Source organism: Artemia franciscana, chromosome 1 (assembly GCF_032884065.1).
Source record: "Artemia franciscana chromosome 1, ASM3288406v1, whole genome shotgun sequence".
NCBI classification, from domain to species: Eukaryota; Metazoa; Arthropoda; class Branchiopoda; order Anostraca; family Artemiidae; genus Artemia; species Artemia franciscana.
In genome coordinates this window covers 21,220,953-21,245,418 of record NC_088863.1, presented here as the reverse complement: position 1 = coordinate 21,245,418, position 24,466 = coordinate 21,220,953, and the positions used below count along the sequence as shown (strand labels likewise).

General features: G+C 36.3%; 1 protein-coding gene across 2 annotated transcripts; it reads left to right on the top strand.

The window, feature by feature from the left end:
* The first annotated feature begins 621 nt into the window (after nucleotides 1-621).
* LOC136026836 (uncharacterized) lies at nucleotides 622-22,349 on the top strand. Of its 2 annotated transcripts, none has more exons than XM_065703548.1 (4): nucleotides 622-764; nucleotides 15,003-15,165; nucleotides 18,076-18,268; nucleotides 22,169-22,349. In XM_065703548.1, the coding sequence occupies exons 2-4, from the start codon at nucleotides 15,015-15,017 to the stop codon at nucleotides 22,293-22,295; spliced, it is 471 nt and encodes a 156-aa protein (XP_065559620.1). In that variant the 5' UTR covers nucleotides 622-764; nucleotides 15,003-15,014; the 3' UTR covers nucleotides 22,296-22,349. The 2 variants fall into 2 exon arrangements, with proteins under 2 accessions (XP_065559620.1, XP_065559627.1); XM_065703555.1 differs by having other exon boundaries at nucleotides 670-764; nucleotides 14,993-15,165.
* Nucleotides 22,350-24,466: the final 2,117 nt, after the last annotated feature.

Genomic DNA, 24,466 nt, shown 5'->3' with positions numbered 1-24,466 from the left:
CTCCTTCTTATGAAAACTCTTTAATCAGAACCAGAAACAAAAAATGAAATAGGTCATGTCCCCCACTGTCAAAGCTGATTATTTTTTTCAAGAAGGAAAGTATTTATAATGCGGTGTTTATTATAAACCCTACCCCTACTGCGGCTAGGTTTAATACCCAAATATATTTAAAGTTCCTAATTTCTTCGAAAACCATGCAAATCTAATAATGATAGAGAAAATATAATATATTAATGTAAATAGATATTTTACAGTGAACAAAAATTGAACAAAAAGAAAAGAAAAGGCCATACAGGAGTATCAGATTCAGTCTTAGAGCTTTTCTGATGGTAAACGAATTTATTGCATCTTCTATTTTGGGCAGTTCCTTCCTGTATTCTTGCATAAACAATATAAAAAAAATTCCCAGTAAAAATAGCCCCAAAACGATATTGCTAACATCCAAGGGGGGGAATATGACAGGGTACATGCCCCCTACGCCCCTCTATTTAGCACCACTGTTAAGCTATTGTGTTACTAAGACAAATAATATATTTTTGAAATAGGTCAACATGCATTAGGTTACTACATCATAAATTAATATATGCGGATTGACCTTTAAAAAAACCTCGGTTGTTTAAGTTCATGATATTACCCATTGATTTTTCTTTTTCGATTTGCTTTGAATTATCATTCATCTGAAATGTTCAGTCAATATTGCGAGGCTGTCGTGCAACCTTGTCTGTAAAGTTCTGCAGGATTACTGAACTTTCAAACTATTTGAGGTTAGAAAATCTTTGTTATTTTTTATAGAACATTTATGAAAAACGATAAACTCTTTCAATAAATTATGCTCTGGGCTCACCCCAGAGCGGAGGCTCTTGAAGCACTCTGTGTAGACATTGGGGCCTAATCTAAAAAAAAAAAAAAAAAAAAAAAAAAAAAAAAAAAAAAAAAAAAAAAAAAAAAACTTGTCCCAAAGTTTCCGAGCAGGGACTTGCGCAGGAGTCGGTTTTAGTAGAGGAGGGAGGCTAATGTCGGAAAATGCGAAAGTAGTAAATTTAAACGGGAGATTTAAGAAATAATAATTGAGAGTGTAAATAACTAGAGAATTAAATTATCGTGGAAAAGAGGGGGTGCAATTTCTCCCTTCGGTATTGGCACCAGTTCAAAAAAATGCATGTGAAAGGGTTGTAAAGGGTATTTTTGAATCTAGGGGAAGGTGTACATTTGTTGTTTTTCCTCTTGTTTTCAGTGATATCCCAAAAAGCGGAGTTTCCAAAATATGGTTAGGGTAGAAAAATCTAGAGGAAATGCCTCCCCCCTCAGTTGGTGCCGTTGCCCTACAGTCCTCATTTCTTGGTAACAACCTTGTTGATGTTCTCCTCAAAACTAAACAATATCATAGCAATATTCATAATGCATTACATTTAGAAAGATTGTTTTAGTTATTTACCTGGTATAGGTATGGTAGTTTATGTACCTTGCCAAACATACAATATAATTTGTCTATTAATAAATTCGGCTTGATACGACCCTTTATTGTGTATCTGACATTTCACTGACTTAAGCTGTGGTGCCAATGGGAGGGGGGGGGGTATAAAAATCGTGAATTGACATCACTGCACCTTCGTGGTACTTGTCTATTATATAAAACACACTCGAGAAGTGAAGTTTGGTGACAGTAAATTCTGATGAAAATAAAAAACTTTATTAGTGAAATAGCGAAAAATTCGTGAATTGTGAAATTGGGAACTTTGGCTTCGGCTGACCGTTTCAAAGACAATGAGAAGCTCATTATTAACGTGATTCTTGACCTAGTTCATTTTAGTCCATTATTGACGCAATTCCTGAGGACACCGGTTAGTCTGACTAGTGATAGAATTGAGTGCCTCACCATGGATGTTCAAATTAAGATTTGGGATTTGCCAAGGACCGAAGAACAGGCAATTATGCTTTTCCAGGATAAGGGGTTGTTGCCCAAAACAAAACACTGCGTCAATTGGTACACTTGAGCAAAATTTTTGGACATGTAACACAACATTTTGGGAACATATTTCCAAGTTGTAGTTTTCACAATTTTGCTCATAAAGTATTCTATTTTCATCATTTTGTTTTCATTAGCATTAACCAAACTTCACTTCTTGATTGTGTTTTATATAATAGACAAGTACTGGCCACTTAATGGAAAACAAGCTTGCCCCCTCCAGGTTTATTTTTAATCTTCGCCAATGGTAAAATCATCATGAACCTAAAGACCATCCCCCCTCTCCTTTGTGCAGGTACCTTTTTACTATAATATTTACAGAATATTTAAGTTGTCTATTTTTGATGTTTTTAAGAGCTTGCTCCCTCTCTTCTAATGCAGAAAATTGTTTTATTCATGGACGGATTTAAAGCTTTGACGCTTCTAGGCCCAAGCGTTTTAGCGATATTTTCAGAGAATTCCCTGAAAATTTGGGGATAGTGGAAGCACTGAGCAGAATGCAACCGATTTGCCAAAAGTAATGAAAGAGAGAGGTGGTAGCGAACTCTCAGCTGTCATTCTTGGAAGACATCAGAGAGTTTACAAGTGGCCACATAATTTCTACGCTGTTTTAAAACCAATTTTCTGTAAATAGTCAGTGTGGCGAAGGACTGCAGCTGGCACTTAGACGGCAAATCACAGAGGTTCATTTTTTCTTAAAGAAAAAAAATCACCCAGAAATAATTTTTTGTGCCCCCTGGCTTTGCGCGCCGCTAGGCCCGGTCCTAGAGTGCCTGTTTGTAAATTCAGGCCTGGTTGTATTGCTTGAAAAAAACTCAAACAATTTTTTCAGCCTGTTGCAAAATAGACTTTTTCTACTATTAAATTAAAAAAAAAGTTTTTTAACGAAAAGTAAGGAGCAACACTAAAACTTAAAACGAACAGAAATTACTTCGTATATGAAAGGGGATGCTTCCTCATCAACGCCCCGCTCTTTACGCTAAAGTTTGACTCTTTCTCTTAACTCTACTTTTTAAAAACAGTAAAATAACTTTAGCGTAAAGAGCAGGGCGTTGATGAGGAAGCATCCCCTTTCAAATACGAAGTAATTTCTGTTAGTGTTAAGTTTTAATGTTGCTCCTTACTTTCCGTTAAAAAAACTTTTTTTTTATTTAATTTCTGAACGTTTTTGAATCAATGCATGTTTTGATTTTGGCTCTCCGCAGATGAATAGTTAAAACGAATGTTTATATTTATTCGTAATAATATTTATTTTTTTGCAAAATGGCTTACTCATAGTTTTGATCGAATGATTTTGAGAAAGAAAGTAGAGGGGGAAGAGGCCTAGTTGCCCTCCGATTTTTTGGTTACTTAAAAAGACAACTAGAAATTTTAATTTTTTTACGAATGTTTTTATGAGTAAACGATAAATGCAACTTACAAATTAGCAAACGTAGCGAACTTTTGTACTCTCATGTTTTTATTACGTATACGAAGGGGTACACCCCCTCGTCAGTACCTCGCTCTTTACACTAAAGCTAAAATTTTGTCCCAATTCCTTAAGAATGACCCCTGAACCACAAAAGCCCTAGAATAAATAGTTGAAATTACTGAAAATACTTTAGCGTAAAGAGCGAGGTTAATACCATCATTTGCGTAATAATTGCTGTTCGTTTTAAGTTTTAATGCTTCTCCTTACTTTCAGTTGGAAAACTTTTTCATTTTTATTTTTTCATTGTGTTTTTTAAAATAATGCTAGAAAATCCTGCGCTCCCTTCATGAAAATTTTCTTCCCCCGGGACAAATTCCTCCAAGGAATGTACCTCCAACATATTCACCTCTTGTCAACACCCCCCCTCCCAACCTAAAAATCACCCTGAAAACGTCTGTACACTTCCAAATAACCATTACTATATGTAAGCACTGGTCAAAGTTTGTAACTTGTGGCCCCTCCCACGGGGACTGTGGGGGAGTAAGTCGTCCCCAAAGACATAGTTATAATTTTTTTTTGGCTACGTTGAATAAAATGGCTATCTCAGAATTTTGATCTGGTGACTTTGGGAAAATAATTAGCGTGGGAGGGGTCTAGGTGCCCTCCAATTTTTTTGGTTACTTAAAAATGGCACTAGAACTTTTCATTTCCGTTAGAATGAGCCCTCTCGCAAGATTCTAGGACCACTGGGTCGATACGATCACCCCTGGGAAAAAAACAAACAAACAAATAAACACGCATCCATGACCTGCCTTCTGGCAAAAAATACAAAATTCCACACTTTTGTAGATAGGAGCTTGAAACTTCTACAATAGGGTTCTCTAATACGCTGAACCTGATGGTGTGATTTTCGTTAAGATACTATGACTTTTAAGGGTTGTTTCCCCCTATTTTCTAAAATTTGTCCCCCGGGACAAATTTCTCCAAGGAATGTACCTCCAACATATTCACCTCTTGTCAACCCCCCCTCCCAACCTAAAAATCACCCTGAAAACGTCTGTACACTTCCAAATAACCATTACTATATGTAAGCACTGGTCAAAGTTTGTAACTCGTGGCCCCTCCCACGGGGACTGTGGGGGAGAAAGTCGTCCTTAAAGACATAGTTATAATTTTTTTTGGCTACGTTGAATAAAATGGCTATCTCAGAATTTTGATCTGGTGACTTTGGGAAAATAATTAGCGTGGGAGGGGTCTAGGTGCCCTCCAATTTTTTGGTCACTTAAAAATGGCACTAGAACTTTTCATTTCCGTTAGAATGAGCCCTCTCGCAAGATTATTGGACCACTGGGTCGATACGATCACCCCTGGGAAAAAAACAAACAAACAAACAAACAAATAAACACGCATCCATGATCTGCCTTCTGGCAAAAAATACAAAATTCCACACTTTTGTAGATAGGAGCTTGAAACTTCTACAATAGGGTTCTCTAATACGCTGAGCCTGATGGTGTGATTTTCGTTAAGATACTATGACTTTTAAGGGTTGTTTCCCCCTATTTTCTAAAACAAGGCAAATTTTCTCAGGCTCGTAACTTTTGATGGGTAAGATTAAACTTGATTAAACTTATATATTTAAAATCAGTATTAAAATGTAATTCTTTTGATGTATCTATTGATATCAAAATTCTATTTTTTAGAGTTTTGGTTACTATTGAGCCGGGTTGCTACTTACTACAGTTTGTTACCACGAACTGTTTGATTATTCTTTCCAAGGCAAAATTCTGAAACAGCCTATGGGCAGCACTAGGGTCACGTAAATTTAGAGTTTTTTCCATTACTTAGTTAGGTGCAAGGTAAACCCACCACTAGATGTGTCTTTTTATTCTCTTTCCGAATATATTATTCGCTTCGGTCGCAGATTTTATTTTGAGCCCATAAAGGGACTTAAATATACACATTATTCTTTATTTTTTGTCAGTAAGAAATGGTTAATAAAGATTCTACTTTAACACAATCTTAAATACTAGCTATCTAAATAATAAAAGGGAATTGTTTCCTTTAACACTCATCACTACCCCTAGTCTCTGATGGATTAATATACATCCCACTATAAATATTCAAAATTTTTTAGGATGGCATGAATCTTTTTTTTCCGCCGATTGATTACCCTTCGTCTCAAAATAATCCAATGCAGCGCTATAGCGTTGCCTATAATAAAGAACCATAAGGCTTCAAGGTGTTATTATTTTTTCCCTCGAGGCATTTCAAATGGAATGGGTGGCTTTATAAACTTGGGAGGGGCTCGTAAAAGTAGATATGAAAAGTTCTAGTGCCCTTTTTAACAGTCAAAGTGACCAAAGGGCACTTCATTCCCTTTTTTTTAACCGAATTCTTAGGATTAAAATTTTCAGATATCCAATTTGTTCAAAATAGTCCAAAAGTCAAATAACTATGCTTTCGGATTTGACACTCTACCCAATCCCTAGTACAAGGGCTATTTAGTCATGCACGTTGCTTATTATGAACATAAAAGGTTTTTATCGATGGGGATCGACATTTTGGAGCCTCCTCCGTGGAGGGATTTCATTCGATTGAAAATCACAAATTCCTTTTTAAAGGAATAAGTGTCCTTTTTTAAAAGTCAAAAGTGGTCTCAGAAGGCAACCAGCCCCTCTCCGCACACTTTCTCCCCAATTACATCCGATCAAAATTTTGAGGTAGCCATTTTTTCAAAATAGTCCAAAGGAAAAATAACTCTGCCACACGGGATTGACAAAACTCACTACAGCCCCGGAAACAAGGGCTATAAGTTATACAAGTTGCCCATTGTTAACATATAAGGTTTTTATGGAAGGGGCGGTAACATAATCTTCGGAGCAGGCTCGTTAAATTGAAACCAAAAGCTCTAGTTCCCTTTTAAAGAGTCAAAATGATTAGTGGAAAACCAGCCCCCCCCCATGTCCTTTTTTCTTCAAATGTTTCCGATCAAAATTTTAAAATATTCATTTTGTTGAAAATAGTCTGAAGGTCAAATAACTGTGCACTCAGTTTTGACAACATTCCTCCCCAGTCCCCAAGGCAAGGGTTGTAACCTTAGCAAGTTGCTCATTCTTAACATATAAAGTTTTTATGGAAGAGGTGATCGCATAAACTTTGGAGAGTGCTCTTTCGATTGAAAATCAGAAATTTTAGTGGCAATTTTAAGAGTTAAAAGTGAATGAAAGGCAATCAGAGCCCCCCCCCCCCGTCGATATTATTTCCCAAAAAAATATCTGGTCAAAATTTTGAGATAGCTATTTTGTTTCAAATAGTTTGGAGGTCAAATTACAATGCTTCCGGAGTTGAGCCCACTCCTCCCGCCCTTGGGTAAGGGATGTAAGTTATACAAGATGCTTATTGTTAATAAATAAGGTATATATGGAAGGGTTAGTTTTTTTTTAACTTAGGAGGCTCATTCGCTTTGAAATCAAAAAATTCATGGCTATTTTTAAGAATCAAAAACAATCGAAGAGCAGCCACCCCCCCACGCTATTTTGTCCTCAAATGGTCAGATCAAAATTTTGAGACTGCCGTTTTGTTCGAAATGCCTCAAAGGTCAAATAACTATGCTTCCTGAGCTGACACCCCCATCATCTAGGACAAGGGCTATACGCGGTGCAAGTTGCCCATTGTTATGGTATGAGGATTTCTATTGGAAAAGAGAGAATGTTTGATCCTGGGTCTCCAAAAGGTTTAGGGTAATAAGGTGAAACTTAAGGAAATGTTGAGAGGGACACCAAAAACTATCAAAACATCCTATATGCTCGCTGGTTGTAAACGACAGTATCGAAATACCTAAGGAATGACGGTGTTTATTACGTTGAAACTTTCAAGATATGTTGAAGAGATGTTGAAGAGAGATTTAAGGTTAGCCAAGGTCCACCCTCCTTGTCATTTTTAGATGCAAACTTTTAGACAAGTGATTTTGTTCAAAACATTCAAAAGTTCTACTTACTAAGCCTCTGGTTATGCAGTGCCCCCCACAGCCCCTATGGCAAGGATTGTAAATTGTACAATGTGCCCTTTATTGCATGTATGATTTACATTAGGAAAATGGGGATGTTCGATTCTAGGTTGTTCGAAAAGCCTAATGGTCTTAAAATGAAACTTCGGAGAATTTTGAGGGGCATGATAAACTAAATTGAAAGATACGATGTTTGTCCTGTTTGTCAAAAAGACGTATCTGCAATGTAGCAAGAACAGCTGAGATTAATACGTTTAAACTTCCAGAGCATGTTGAGGAGGATGTTAAAACTGGTCAGAGGGCAACCAGCCCCCCTCCAAAGATATCTGCCCTCCGTTCAAAGATGTCTGATGGAAATTTCGAATAGTCGTCTTGCTCAAAAAGTCGAAAAGCCAAATGACTATACATCCAGGGTTGACATAACCTCCTACAGCCCCTTGGGTTATAAGTTTTATAAGTTGCCCATTGTTTATATACAAGGTTGGTTGTTGGGAAAAGGGGACATTTTTTTATCATTAGTCTCCAGAACAGCTAAGGACATTAAGGCCAAACTTTCTGGAAATGTGAAGGGGAGCGTGAAATGATATAGAACTCCAAACCCCACTATGTGCAGGAGGGTTGTCAAAAGGATAGAGCAGCAACAAAAGCAATATCTAAGGAATGGGTAAGGGTATTCAGTGGAAACTTTAAAGTCATGCTGAAAAGGATGTTGAAAAAGGAATAAAAGTCGCCCCCCTCTTAAAAAAATTAAATTGAATATTCAATTTAAGCTTTGCTAGTCTTGGGATTTATTTTTTTTTTATAGTAGTACCTGTTGTATGTTTGTTTCCTATGATTATATATTTAATTTCTGTTTGTGTTGAATTTCATTTATTCCTTAATAGTAATTCCTGTTCATTTTGAGTTTGAATTATTGTAGGAATTTATTTCTTCTGGTCTTTAGTTTAGTATTACCCTTTTGTTTTCTTTAAAAACTTCGTTATCGGGTAGATTTAATAACTAATAAAGAAGAAGTTACTTATGCTACTGAAGAAACATTTCGAATATCATCTGGATTTCTCGAGTTTTTAAACATTCTGGTAATTGTTTGTTTTTTTTTTAATACTGACAAGTTGTCATATTAAGGATCCGTTTAAGACGCTCAAGGTAAAATTTATAAAGAAAGCGATTAGTATGTTCAGAAGGAGCATCAAACGACGCGTCCAGAGAAGCGCTCACATTCTAACTAAGAAAGTAATGGAAAAAAAGCTCCAAATTCACCCGGGATCGATTATATTCGTCTTTGGATTAAATGAAGCGCTTAATTTGTTTCAACACTTCACCGTTCCTTTCGTACCTTAAGGTCACGAACACAAACGAAGGTCAGGTCGTATTTCGTTTAGCAGATATTCACAATCTCTTATAGATAAAACAACACGAGATTGCCCTGAAAGTAGTGAAGTCTGGGGCAAATATATACGAAACTAGTCATTCCGAAAAGAGGATTTTAATTTATATTACTACCAGTTAAGTCAACTGTTGAAAGATGGTACCTGGATAAGAGGATACGGCATTAGACTTTACAGTCCCTACCGGCGGTGCTGATCTCTGTTTCTAGGCCCTTCAACCAGGAAGTACAATGGGGGCCTGGGTGCTGACCATCCTGTGCTTTCGCACACCCTTCATGTTTACCTTCCCCAGATTTCTCCAGGCACCCATTTAGAGCTGGGTCGATTCTGGCTCAACTTACAGAGTCACGCCACTGACCCCCATCCCAAACTGAATAATTGGATATACTGGGATTCGGACCCGCGTCCTCTTAGACAAAGTATCCTAAATCCAGGGCACCAATCCACTCGGCCAAGGGTTTTTACATGTTACATTTGGTATGTTATTTGTCTGCGATTCTCTAGTTTCAGTTTTTCAACGTAAGACGGAAGTTTTTGCTATTATTCGATAGCTGATATTCAGCTTTATGCATTTACCAATTTTAGTTTTTCATCATAAGATGAAAAATTATGCTTTTACCGAACAACATTTTTGAAATTTGTATTATTTTTTAGATTAAGAAATATTTAAAAAACAATAGATGAAGAAAAGAATATTTTTCCGGCAAGTTTAGGTCAGTCCCTAAGAAAAATTTTAAGGGACAGCTAAATTCCAACCTCTGTGAATGGATACATCAATAACTAAAGTTCCCATTTATATAATTATCCCGTCCCTTCGATGGAAATTGCAGCTGTAGATAGATAGATTTTAAACAGACATCTTTTTTCTCCGCTTTCTAGGAATCATGTCCATGACCTAGAAATTACCTTGAACAATTTCTTGTGTATGCTCCTGTCACTTTTTTTTACGCTTAACATAGCGAAAATTTTCATCTGTTTCCGCACCAACATATTATATTATAACAATTCTAGAATCGTGGCCATATCACGAGCTTATCCAGAACTACTTGCAGCTGTAGGCTTTTCACAAAAGTGCTTATTTCAGAGGGAGCATAAAGCTGAGCTAAAGCCTTATGTGCCATTCTGGAGTGGACTAGAGGGTGCAAAACCTTGTACGGTCCAAGGGGCCATTTGGGGGGGGGTCTTTGCCCCTGGGTCCTGAAATCTCATGATTTTTTAATTTTTGTTTAAATTTGTTTTGTTTCTTTAAATTGGTTTGCGTGTGCGCCTATTCTTATTCTTGTTTTTTTTTCTACTCCCATGGGGACAATATGTGGGTATTTCTTTTCTTAGGTGAACAATTTTATTCTATGTAATAGGCATATTATTGTTTGTGTTGTGATTATGTTGGGATTTGTGAGCGTTATATCACTTCAGTTTGCTCTAATTTCAAGTATAGTATTCAAAGTATAGTATAATAAGCATAGTATTTTTATTAGTTAGACGATTTCTGGTTCTAAATTGTCAGTTTAGAACCCAAAAGGGTATACAGGCACAACTGGTTACACAACAGGTACAACTTGTTGACAGTTAGGATTTATCCGTTTTGGTTATGTTCGGATTGCTCCCTCCCCATGGCACAAGAAAGTCTGTACGCATGAGTGTGCTCCTTCTCTTAAGGAGGAGATATATGTAATCTCCATTCCAAGCAATAATTTGTTTTGGATTTTCGAGAGAGTAAGCTGGAAACTTGAACATGGGCTCTCACACGCAGTTAGTACATTGCAATATCTTCAAATTTAACTTCCCTTTATCGCTATATCTTCATTTACTTTATCTTTATTTCAGTTTTTTTTTTATTGTGGCTACTTCGTTACGTATTTACCAAGGTCAGAAGCTCTTAAACAAGTTCGGTATACCTACTATCAGCTTATTATGTTTATATCCAATGAACAAAAATAAAAAAAATCTACAAGGAGGTCGTAATTTGCTATGGAGAAACTACCCCCTCCAGAACCCAGTTTGTCGCCTTCTCCTAGACAAAAGTCGCCCCTCAGCTGAAGTTGAATTTCTTCAAAAACCTTATCAAAACTAAGATAAACCTGCATAAGCCAAGGATCCAAAGAAACGGGTCAGTTTTTTTTAGTATATCTTTGTCTTTATGGTACTATATGGCTCATTTTTCATTTTTCACTGTCAATTTCACTTGATTTGGGAGATTGACTCCAACTTTGCTCCCCCCCCCAGAATTTTGTTGAAGTTATACCACTGCCTACAAGGCACATCTTTGCATACCAAAGTCTTATTTATATAGTTGTTTGGTCTTTTGAAGGTACTCAATATACGAAAAACAATTTTTTCTTAATGAAAGCAATGAGAGGTGTTAATACTTAAAATGAACAGAAATTATTTTAAGCGTAAAGAACAGCTGCCGTTCCCCATCCCCGATCTTTGCGTTAAAGTTTAATTTGTGCTTTATGGTGAGTTGGATTAATATTCGTAATTTGAAAAATTTAGCGTAAAGAGCGGAGTGTTTGGGGGACAAAATAAATTTTTGGGTTCCAAGTTTCACATTTTCTCAAGGAGGGGGGTTCATATAAATAGCATCCTTATGGGATGCCCCAACCATAAGATATTAGCTAATTATAGATTTTAATCTCTCTAGTAGATTTGTTGATACTTCTTGTTATTTATTCCTTTCATTTTTTCAAATTGTGTATTATTAAATTTAAAAAAATAAGCTTTTTCAGATGAAAGTAAGTAGCAACATTAAAACTTAAAACGAACAGAAATTAATATGTTTATGAAGGGATTGCCCCCTCCTCAGTACCTCGCTCTTTGCACTAAACTATTTTAGCACTTTTAAAAGAGCTTCCTCTTGTTCTAATTAAACGACCCTTGTGTTTCAGGATCCGTTCTTAAGAAATTGGAACACAATTCAAACTTTAGCGTAAACAGCGAAGTGTTGAGGAGGAGGCAAGACAATCCCCTTCATACATATAATAATTTCTGTTCGTTTTAAGTTTTAATGTCGCTCCTTACTTTCAAATGAAAAAACGTATCTTTAAATTGGTTTCTCAACGTTTTTAAGTCAAGGCAAGATATCTGGCACCACATCCACGGAGAAATCCCCCCCCCCCAACGGAAATATCGTCTAGACTATTCAATCCTGGTGAAAATTTACCCTGGACATTTACCCTTATCAACTCCACGCGTAAAACTGAGACGGAAAAGAGAAAGAAAGACTTTTAAAAAGAATTTTGCATAAGAATTCTGGCGAATTCCTCCTGTATATAATTTTCCCTGACAAGTTCACCCCCTGGGAACTTCCCACCCCATATAAAATTCTCCCGTAAATGTATACATATTTCACAATAACAAGTACTTTTTGTGAAAAATGGGCAAATTCTATGACTTAAATACCTTTCACCTGGGGCTGTGCGGGGGGGGGGGGGGTTCACGTTAAATCTAAAGGGAAATTTATTGGGCCTTTCAACTACTATGAGCAAAAATGTTATCTCAAAATTTTGATCGGACGATTTTGCGAAAAAAGAGGTGAATGGAGTTCGTGGAGGTGAATGAAGTTCGTCCGGAATGAGGCCGACTCTGTCTGTTGACCACGTGGCTCTGAATATGTGGCTTCTCCCCTAAATAAACACCGATCAGGACGGCCACAACCTCATGTGGTGGGTGGAGCCCACCCCGGAAATCTCAGTACCTAGGTTTAACCTTGCTCTAATCAGATTCCAGGCCTAGGGTCGGTTGGGCTAGCGACCCTCCACCTGAAAATTAAGTACTACGAAAACCCAGATTCCCTTTTAAGATCTCGACCATTGCGTGTCAATGGATATGCTGACGACGTCAGAAAGACTGACAGACTAAACCATATGGACTAAAGAGGGCTGAGAACAGCCACCTGGAATGTCTTGACTCTGAATGCACCTGCGTCAAAGAACCTTCTCTCTGAAGATCAAAGTCGGTTGGAAGCGACCTCGTGGCCGACCGAAGAAACGTTGGTCCGACAGCCTGTCTGAGTTCTTGGCAAAGGCAAACATCAGACAGGGTGAAGAGCAAATACTCGCAATGGACCAAAGTAGATGGAGGAGGCAGACGTCACTCTCTACGCCGAGCAGTGCCTGGCAGGAGAATTGGGTAAAGATTTTACGAAAAAAGGACCGGGGAGGGGGCCAGGCTGCCCTCCAATCTTTTTGGTCCCTTAAAAAGGACACTAGACTTTTTAATTTCCCTTCGAATAAGCCATCTCATGATATTCTAGGCCCACTGGGTCAATATGATCACTCCTGAAAAACAATAAATAAAACACAAATCCGTGATCTTTTTTCTGGCAAAATTTAGAAAATCCTACATTTTTGCAGATAGGACCTTGAAACCACTACTGCTAGGGGGCGTTTCCCCTTTTTCTTGGAAATCAGGTAATTTTTCTCAGGCTCGTAATCTTTAATCGCTAAGGCTAAACTTAATGAAACACATATATTTAAAATCAACATTATAAGCCAATTATTTTGACATATATATTGCTGGCACGTACGAAGGGGGGGCCTTCGGCCCCCTCCCCAAAAAAATTGTGAAATGTTTAATTTCCCCATGGTTTCTTGGGATTTCTAGCAAAAGTAGGACATTTATTAAGAATCTAGATACATGTGTCAAGCCTTTTTGGGGGGATTTTAAAGTATGCAAATATCCGGTCAAGTCACTGCACAATTTTTAACCTAAATTTTTACCCTCTTTGAAGCAATTAACAATTGTACTGTTATTTTTTTTTTGTAAAGAGAGTTTGCTTTCCGCAGCAATATAGAATTATCCTTGATATTAGGGCGTTTATCTCCCCTTTTCAGGATAAAGTACAGCTCTTAATGGATCAATTTGGGAAACTATCATTTTTCAATAAAATCTACGTTTTTGCAATAGAAGAACTAACCCCCCCCCCCCCAAAGCACCCATATTGTACTGTTAACCCTAAAATTTCCTAAAATTCCTGCGTACGTGCCTGATCTATTGGTATCAAATTCTGATTTTTTATAATTTTGGTTAATACTGAGGCAGGTCGCTCCTTACTTACAGTTCGTTACCATGAACTTTTTGATCATAGAATTTCAAGTTGCGTACAAATGGCAAGGATCTAAAAATTGGTAATAGTATTTTGTTACAGAATCCTAGTACAGTTGTGTAAACCTTAACAAAATCATTTTTATTTAGCGAAGACCCACAGCTAATTACATTCTTTCCGAGGTCTAGTGATTATTCGTGGGTTTAATTACAGCTATTTTCATAAAAGTAATTTGTCACAGGATTTTAGCGTGAAAGCAAAATTAAGAATAAATTGACAACGGTAAGCTGGTTAAAAAATCAGTTATAATAGTCGAATCCTAACATACAAAAATAAGTTTCAAGTAAAATAAGATAACAAAAATAAAAAAAGAAACTACAAAAAAGCTTATAGCAGCAAAAGTTTCAATACTCTATGAAAAAAAAAAATTATGAACATCTTTCTCTATGAAGAAAGAATTCACTATGAACTCTATGAAGACTAAAAAACAAAAGAAATGACGTTTAGGCAGATTCTCCGAATAAGTTCTTGAAATAAATTTCCTTGAAAGAATAAATTCTTGAGATTTCGCCTCTAAATTACTTTCAAATACATGTTTTTACTGTTACTCTCCAAATTAACAAAGTTCTTGTTGAAGAAGAGACTTTTAGTGGTGAGTGCAATGGTTATCTGAGTATATCCCTTTTAAGAGTTAGTCTTTGTAACATTAAAGGCCGGTTTTGGTATGTCAATTCTACAGACCGAATTGCTGAACTTGTGGCGACAAATTAAAAGGCATAATGTTTTACTCTTGCTGTGCGTTCTGCATGAAAAAAAAGAAGCTAGAAACAGCACACTAAATGTCAAAAGATCAATAATTTTCCATTTTTTGGTGGTAGAGGGGGGAGTATTGAGTCTATATTATAATTTTTATAGGATTACTGTTACTAGAAATTCGTAACAGCACAAAGTCGCCTGCATCCAATACAGCTGCACATGGATGTGCGGTTTTTCGTGTGAACTATGTGATTTTTTCTGCTATATTTACATTGAGCCTCATTCCTCTTTGTAGGAGAAGACCTTGTGACAGCTAGGACTGAACAACAGTCCTTAAATATTACCCGTTAGACTTGAAACGGTGATGCCAGTAGTTTGCGAAGTCATCAACATAAATAATAATTGATAAAAACAATAGTTCTTTTCAGGATTCTTTGAAAATGATATATACTAAAGCCTCTTTGATGATATGTATACTAGTTACAATGCAACAAAGTCAAGCAAATCAGTTTCAGTATCCAGCTCAGATCCCAGGAGCGAATGTAGGCACCAACTATCAGCATTCTGATCCCTGTGATTCAATAATCAAAGGTAATTTTGTCCTCGTAAGTACTGGAGTAGCTGTAATTTTAAGCCCTTGTAGATACTTAGCCGCGATTTCTTGAAATAGCGTAAAGTGCATTTTTTTAGCCAAGTCGTATGTTTCTGTTTGTTCCTTTTCATGTGTAGGGTTTTCGGCCTCTTGCTAAGGTTCCTAGGGTCGTGTTTTTATTACTTGTCTCTCTGGTGACACGGTGACAGCCACCCAAAATACTTCTTTCTTGGAAAATTTTCTCTACATAGTTGTTTTGTTCACCCTAATTATTTCTTTGTGTTTAGTTTAATCTCTGCCGTTTCGATTCCGTTCTTTTTTCCTCGTCTCTTCTCGGGTAGGACAACCGTTGTTTCATCCATACCATTTATTTTGGCCTGAATTATAACTGACAATAGGTTTTCTTAAATTAAGACATCGATCTTTCTCAAACCGAACTAAAATATTAGGTGTTTCGCCAAGCATAAGGCATAGTTGTCAGATAAGCCGTTTGGGTAGCTATTGCTTTTCTCATATATGTTTGTTCTCACAAGACTTCAACTTTTTATTGGAATATAGTATTATTCGGGCTAAAGGAAATTACATTAAAAACTGGTGTTATATTTTTGATGAAATGCAAAAAATCGCGGAGAAAGTTTTAATACTATATCAGTTACTTAAACCCAATTTATTAAAGAATTCTATAATCTCTGAAACTTAAGACTCTTTGAAAAGTAGTAGTACTCCCAACTGGCTTTGCTCATTAATCAATATAAAATTTTTACTGGTTTAAATTTTAGATGCACGCTATTATAAAGGACAACCGTTATATTGGCTCTTCCATGCCGTTTTCCCTGTGTTTTTCTTCTTCTCATAAAAGAACATTGTGACCCAAGTTGCCACATCATTAAAATTTGATTCAATATTTTACCACCAAAAAATAAAAATTACTTATGAACGACGAAAAAAAAATTTTCATGTAGAATTACTTGCCGCTTTGTACCCACAACAGTTCATAAATTTTTTGCTGTATTCCATTCAGAAAAAGCCATTAATTTAGTCTTGATAAGGTAAAAACCCTAAAAACCCTAATTCCAATTTTTTCTGTATAATTTGTAATAGCATGACTCAGTTGGGCAAAAATAGTATATACATTTGATTGTGATATTCAGGAGCCTTAAATCAACGTGTTATATTACATTTTATATTGGCCCTGTGCTACTCCAGCTTGAGGTCTTTTAGGATACAAGAAGGCTCCATATAGCAAAGGGCCCAAACCCCAAAATCTGCAAAAAAATCTTTACTTTTCAAATTGGTATTTTTCCTCGTAAGACACTTTTGCGTGGTTTCTTCGACTCAAGATCATTTATTCGTCAAACCCGTCAATTTGACTAACTGTTTTACCATAGCTTAGCAGTAATCTCTGATATTAAAAAGGTCGTTCCATTGTTTCTAGTGATGATTTTACACGTGGTGAACATTAGTTCATTTGATCTGCATATAAAGGTTGTTAATGAACTGAACATATTGTTTAAGAAACTTGAAAATGTGAGATCAAGTTTTTACTACACTACTACTGCAGCTGATGACTCAGAGCGGCATTAAATCGCCTCAGGCAAATACAGTTGCGCATACCCTTCATATACCCTGGCCTGTACTAATTTCTTATCTTTTTGCTTTTCATTTAGAACCAGTTGGATAGTAGAAGACACAATTTAGGGAAACCTATCACGGGCGTAATTCTTTATGGGGCAGGGGATGTAGTTGCCCCCCCCCCCAGACCTCAGTTTTTCCTCCCAGACCCCAGTTTACCCTCCCCCCACAGCTGAAATTTAGTTTCTTCCAAAATATTGACAAAACTAAGATAAACCTGCATAATTCAAGCATCAACAGAAACAGATCAGTTTTTTTAGTACATATTTACCTTCATAGTGCTGTAAAGTACCTTTATAGTAATTTTGCAGTGCCAAATAGTACCTTTATGATGCCAAATGAAGTAATTTTTAGTTTTACTGTCATTTCACTTGATTTGAGAAAATTGGCTCCAACTTTGCCTCCCCCCCCAGGATTTTGACATAATTACGCCGCTGAAAACCTATCATCATTGTTCAAGGAAAGGTGATCTAACAATCTCAACTTATCATTTAGGAGCAATTGGTTTGTCAAAAGGCACGCTTTTCGAAGACCTATCATCATTTTTCAAAAAGATATGGTCTAAGCGTCTAAAATTTTCATTCATTTTAACCGTGGACAGTGAGATAGAGCCGAATCTTCTATAAAGATTTTTTTCTATGCTTCCGTTTAAAAAAGCACTTACAAGTGACCTTAACTTTAACCATCCCTCAGGAGGAGGGGATCATTCCCAATAGACTTTTTTACTCCCTCTACTTTTTCTCTGAAAATGCCCTTTTCGCATCTAATTTTCGTTGCAAAAATAAATTACAAAATTGCCCCCCCCCTTGCATTGATTTAAAAAAAAATGATTTTGTACCCCTTAATATTTTCGTAAGTTGGACATAATGTTTTTTTAAAGTTTTATTTTTCAAGAGGATATCATTTTAAACCCTCATGTAGTGGCGCCAATGGACGGAGGCCTAATTTGTCCTGCCCCTAAATTTTTTCATTCCCTCCCTTAAATTTTGAAAATATGCTTTCTTGGTATGGTCATTGAAAAACACCCTGTTTTGCGATTTTCGATTGAAAAAAAAAACAAAAAAAAGACTGTCTCTAGGTTTTAAAATATGCCTCCCAACAACATTTTTGTGATTTGGTGCCGCTGCCCTCGTAACGCTGAAACACACTTTTACAGTCAATGCGACGGTGGGCAGGGGCTGAAGATTAATTGTAACTTCCATAGAAAGAATGAAAGACACTATTTGATATACTACATTTAATAAGTATTTATTCTATATAAATAATCTATCTGATAGGGGTCATGGGTATGCTCCGTCTCCGAATTGGATTAATGGCAGGACTTCCTTTTGATAGAGAAGACATGCAAGGCTTGCCGAGTGATGCTAATCCTAGTGGTATCCTTGCAAATGTGTGGAAAAGTATCCAGGATCCAGCTTTGAGAAGTTTGCTTGCTTATTGTCTACCCGGCACTGCAGTGTTTCCACCTAGGTAATGCATAGTATATATATATATATATATATATATATATATATATATATATATATATATATATATATATATATATATATTTCATGTGTTTTCTTTTAATTGTAACTAAGCACTATCGTAGCGAAATGGGAAGTGGGTTTTAGACCTGGGCACGTCACTTTAAAAAAAATTATATCGATGCGCTTTTTGTTAGTTTGATCATTGATTAGGGTGATTTCGTGGAGAATTTAACAATATGAGCATATAGGAGGCTCTTCTTATTATCTCATTATTTTTACGGGGGTGAGATAATAGGATGCAATAAACTTGATCCACAAAATGGCTGTTGCTGACAGGCACTGGTAAAGCTTTAGTGGTCGTAAAACAAATTTAATACTATACAAAGTTGAAAAAAGACTAACTTTCATTAAACTTAATAACTTCAAAATTTTAAACAGAAACCTCCATCAGGCAGCTTTAACAGTAATTGGACTTAGGAGGCGTTAAAAAGGGATCGATTAATTCCACCGTTACTCCTTCATAAAGGTTACCAGAGAAATTATTCAAATGTCACGGTGCAACCCCTTTAAAATTTATGCACAGTAGTTATTTTTCGTTAAACTTTTCAAACTTTTTCACATGCAGACCCCTGATCCGTGTAGCTCATTTTCTGTCTGATTAGGTCAGTCCATGTAGCTACTTCTCTGTATGTCTGATTCCCTGATTCTCCGTCTTTGGCCAGGAGTGCAATGTGTGGCTGGGGGTAAATCGTCAAAGGAAGAAAATAAGTAAAGAAGTTAAAAAAGAAGGACATCTAACGTTTATACTGCAATTGTAGAACTCTCAAATAATTATTTGAAAATCAGTTCGAGGAAATATTATAATAGTTGCAAGTATTTGGTGAGGGGAAGTAGATTTAATGAGAATGCAAAACCACCAAAATGATCACCGGCTCTGCTATAAAATCTTGATCAAGGAGGCACACTCGTGCCTCTATAAAGAGGTGACACACGACAATGTTAAGTGATCTTCGGTTCCAGTGGTCGCAGACGGATGGGGAGGGATGCATTTCGTAGCCCGAACTCCAACTAAGAAACCTGCAAAATTTCATCCCCCTCCAACTTTTCCTTCATGGGGAAAATATGGCCGAAAGTTTCGACCTGTCAACCCAAGCCCCCCTTTAACTTTGTCCGATCGGGCTGAAATTCACAAGTTAAGGTCCCCTAGGGCCCAGGAGCTTATCCGCGAAATTTCAGCTTGATCCGATAACTCCTTCCCTGTTTTCCAGAAACCACGCATAGCCACTTAAAATTCATTTACTTTTTTTTTCTAGACGCCTACAGGTCACATCCGACATCGGATCTGGGTGTACGAAGACTCATTCGATGCGGAATTCTCCGAGTAATTTTCCTGGAAAGTTTCGTAGGAAAATCTTAACCCCCCGAAAGTTTCGACCCTCCAACCCCCCCCCCCACCCCTTGTAACGTTGTCCGATCGGGCTGAAATTCACAAGTTAAGGTCCCCTACGGCCCAGGAGCTTATCCGCGAAATTTCAGCTCGATCCGATAACTCCTTCCCTGTTTTCCAGAAACCACCCATTAGCTATTTAATTAACGGATTTCTCTCCATAAGAGCCCATGTTAATTTGAAATTTTTAAAAGCTATTGAGAAGTTATATTTACACACATTCAAGTTATCAGCTCAGTTGGTAGAGCGTGAGACTTTTAATCCTCGGGTCAAGGGTTCAAGTCCCTTACGGGCGGTTTTTTTTCACAACATCAAAAAAATTTTGATAACACCTGGACAGCTTATCATTTGAGAGATAACAGAATATTAGCTTCTTATGAGCAAAAGAAACATTTCGGTCATTCTATCTATTTTTTTTCTATTTTATAAAATGATTTAAAAGCGGGGGGGGGGCGGCAGCCACCCAAGTTCCTCTCCTAATTCCTGTACGAGGAGTACAGGAATTATTAAATTACATCCACCATGGATTGTAGAAAAACGTACAGAAATAATATGAAAAAAACTTCGTTTTCTTAAAGAGTTAAAGAGGCTGCGTCCCAAAGTCGAACCTTAAAACGTACAGGAATTAGAAGAGGCAGTTGGGGGGCTGCCGCCCCCCAAACCCCCAGCTTTTAAAGACTCTTTTGTACAGGTTTTTTTTTTTTTTGGGGGGGGACTTCATTGTTACTAATTACTAGTTTCGGCGCAATGGTTCTCCTGTCCTCTTGTGTTTAACATTTTTCAAAGTTATTCCATTATTCATTCATTTCAATTTTTTGTTAATTAAAAGAGGGCCTTTCCGAAGCCAAGAGCTGGGGGTTAGCAAAAAAACAAAAAATCTGTACAAAAGAGTCTTTAAAAGCTGGGGGTTTGGGGGGCGGCAGCCCCCCAACTGCCTCTTCTAATTCCTGTACGTTTTAAGGTTCGACTTTGGGACGCAGCCTCTTTAACTCTTTAAGAAAACGAAGTTTTTTTCATATTATCATTACAAGGTTCGATTGGTTCAAATCTTAGAAAAGGCTATAGAAGAATGAAAACATGAAACAATTTATAGAGTTTGCAACCAGAAATTCAAAAGTTGCCTTCTTCACACCCATGAAAGGGTTGCCAGAACGTGTTGTATTTTATGTCCTTTAACATCTTTCCAAGACCAATAAAAGTCTTAAAAAAATTAGATATGGTATTTTTTTTTAGTTTGTGGTGCCAGGACAAATGATGACCTTTACCTCACATAGAAACATTTTCCTGATTTTCAGCTCTTTCTGTGAAAATAAAATACTTTAATTATACGCCTTTCTGGGGAACTGTTAACCAAAACCTGGCGAGATTTTTTTTTTCAAAAACATTAATTTAAAATTTGGATTGGGATGGACAAAATCTGTTCAACACAGCAAACAAATTAAATTAAGAGTCTGGAATTCAAAACATATATATATATATATATATATATATATATATATATATATATATATATATATATAGCTACACTGAGGAATATGCCAGAGATTAGGATTAGCATAAAGTCGGATGATCACATATAGATATAACCGAGGGGTATTGCTCTTATGAAATATTCTAGATATATCAATTATCACTATGGTCTCAGGATCAGAATTGTCTAGTTTCTTGTTATGAAAATTCACCCAAGTCAATTTGGTATACTTTTTAACTGGTTCAAAGAATTGAAAGTAGAGTCTCTATAAGAAACCTAAATATGTAAAAGGTCTTCTGGTGCTTTAAAGTGCTAGCGAATAGTCCTCAATAACAGACAATATAGCATTATAGTAATTAACTAGTCTCAAAAGACCAAGAGATTAAAGACTCGAATCTCGTAAATGTCGAAAGAATATGACATTTTTCTGGCAAGAATCATTTTCTGAAACCCCTTAGAACCTCTGTGGTCTACTTTTGAATTTAAATCCTTTGATCAGTTCCTTATCCAACAAGGGTTGAGGATGGGTTTGGGTGGATTTACCAATTTTGACCTTCCTCCAGAACTGCGTTCACCCACCCCTTTCCCCCCGCCCCAATTTTTTTTATATGAATGGGCTAGATTATAAATTTGAATGAAAAACTGAAACTTTCGGTGGTTATAAAAAACGAAAACTCAGAAAAAAATTACAGACTATAGCTAAGCAAAGATGTGTCATTTCAACATATATTGTCTAAATGATTGTTTAATATAATATTGGGTGTTGTTTAGGCAAGAACATTAATATTATAAAAGCTATCTTGTCCCGATCAGTTCTATCCATCCCAGTAAACAAATACACTGACAAATGTAAGTTGGGGCGGTGTCTGATTTTCTTTTTTTAAATAAAATATAGTTCAACCAATTAGAATGTTATTCTGTTTTATTTTTTCTTCTTTAATGAATATCAGCTTCATTCATTTCATTTGTACTGTTCATTTTAGGTTAGCTGTAGCGTCGATGCTCCCTTCTTTACTTGGTCTTAATGCTGGCTTCAACACTCTGGCCAGCCCAGCTTCTTCACTCTCCATACCAGTCCCAGGAGTTCCAGTTCCAGTTCTATCGTTTTAGTATTGTTTTGTTCCTCTTTAGAAGTTACAAATAAATTGTTTGGCTTATAATAAACTTATTATTCCTACTAAAGCATATTCTAAGGTTGAGTTTAGGTTGTTTTATTCTAAATAAATTACAAATAAATAAAAAATTCAGGCAGAGAAGGAAATTTGTATTATGGGATGGAAAAATCATAATTAACTGATTAAATATAACAACGTACAAGAAAATTATCATTCATAAGACAATAAAATAAAAGATAAAGAAATATATCGAACAGAAAACTCCTCCATCAATCTCCCACCCTAATAACAATAAAAACGAAATAAAAATAAAAACCCCAAAAAAACCCTTACCTCTTTTTCCGTAAGATAAGGTGGATAAACGATACTAGTTGTTGCGGGAAGTAACTCAGATGGTAATTTTTTTGTTCAGTCAGTAACATCTCTTTGAAGTCAACAGCTGAAGTTAGACTTACCTCTATCAAAACTTCTTCTTCTATCAAAACTTGTGTCTCTGCTGCAGCTAAGATTTCTCATTATTTTCTTTTTGAGTGGTCTCTAGTTTGAGTTGACTAAGCAGGGGTGAAAATATCTTTTAAAAAATTTGTCTTGATTGATTCGATGAATTCATCAAGATTCTTACTTTCGATGAGTCGAGGTTTGAAGACGATGAGTCTTCGTTTACCTGCGTTTGACGCAATGGTGTAAATGCTTAAGTTTCTTCGAAATATTTGTGGCATACCTTTAGTTAGATTTTATAATGGCTATGTCCTATGACATGTTGATACTTGATATTTGTTATGACATAAAAAAAAAAAGCTAGAGAACATCACGGTCTTACACGTTGTAGCTAATTGGTGTTGATAATTTATCTATTGGAAACTAAAGTTTTGAGTTTCTTCTCTTTAAAACGTCCTATAGTCACTAATCAAATACCAGTCATTTGCAGAAGAAAGTACAAGGGTGTAAACAAGCAATAATTTTAGAACTTGCCCAGGATTCTGCTTAATTTTGCGAAACTCTTGTAAATATGGCAAGATTACTAAAAACACATATTACAATGAAAGCTGTAAAATATCGAGGAAACAGGGAAACATATAGCCTATTTAGATTTGTCTTTTTTCTATTTTACCACCAATCCTGAGCTAATTGGATTAGTAATAATTGATCCTTGTTAATTTTTTTTTTTATTTAAAAAAGATCCACTGGGAGAATCTTTTGTGAGGAGGAAAGTTTCCAGGGGAAGTTTTACACTTGGGGGAGAGGAAAGGCTGTAAGCTATTCACGTGTAACCATGTAAACCATTGTGTACATGTAGTGTTTTCATTAGAAAATATATGGGCATTTTTATAGAAGTAATTTTTATCGTGGGGGGAAGTTTGTGGGGAAAACATTCTACAAAAAAGGCTGGAAATTCTGTGCGTTATTTGATAAAACGATCAGAAACCAAATACAAAGTAAGAAAGTCAGATGAAGTTAAGGAGAAATCTCCAGGGAGAATTTTCGGCGAGGAAGGAATGGTCCAGGGAGAATCGAGGAGGGGTGTAACTGATTTGTTTAATTTTACATAATCAAGCTGTGGTGCAAAATAAAATTATGAAATTTAATATATTCTTTCTTCCGTCTCTAAGATGAATCACACATTTGTAAAAACATAAGGTTTTAAAGGGTGGGTTAAAAAATTAATAGACTTCGATTGAAGGACGTAGGGATTTGACCCCTCCCCCCAAAATGTTTGTCCGGCCCGTAAAAACGTAACAAAAATGAGTATTAATAATTTTTATGCGTTTTCTGAAGTGTTTTACCCCTCTGAAAAAATCGTATTGTAACCACCCCTCTCCCCGAAAACAAAAAAAAAAACCTGAATACAGCCCTGCTTAGATTATAAAAATTATTTTTGTCCCCTAGTCAAACAAGTAATGTAGTTGCTGTGCGTTGTGAAAACTCAAGGTTCGAAAATAGGTTTAAAAATCGATACTAGGAATTTTGAATAAGGAGAAAACTTCGTGTTAGGGAACGAATAATTGGTTGAGTGGATAGCTGCACTTACCTATGAGGCCTTAATAGCAAGACCACTGAATATAGCGAAGATTTTAAAAGCACAACAGTAAACATGAAGGACAGGAAAATCCTTAAGAAGTCACAGTACTTACCCTGGTCAGTAATTGCTGGGCACTGAAAAGCGGG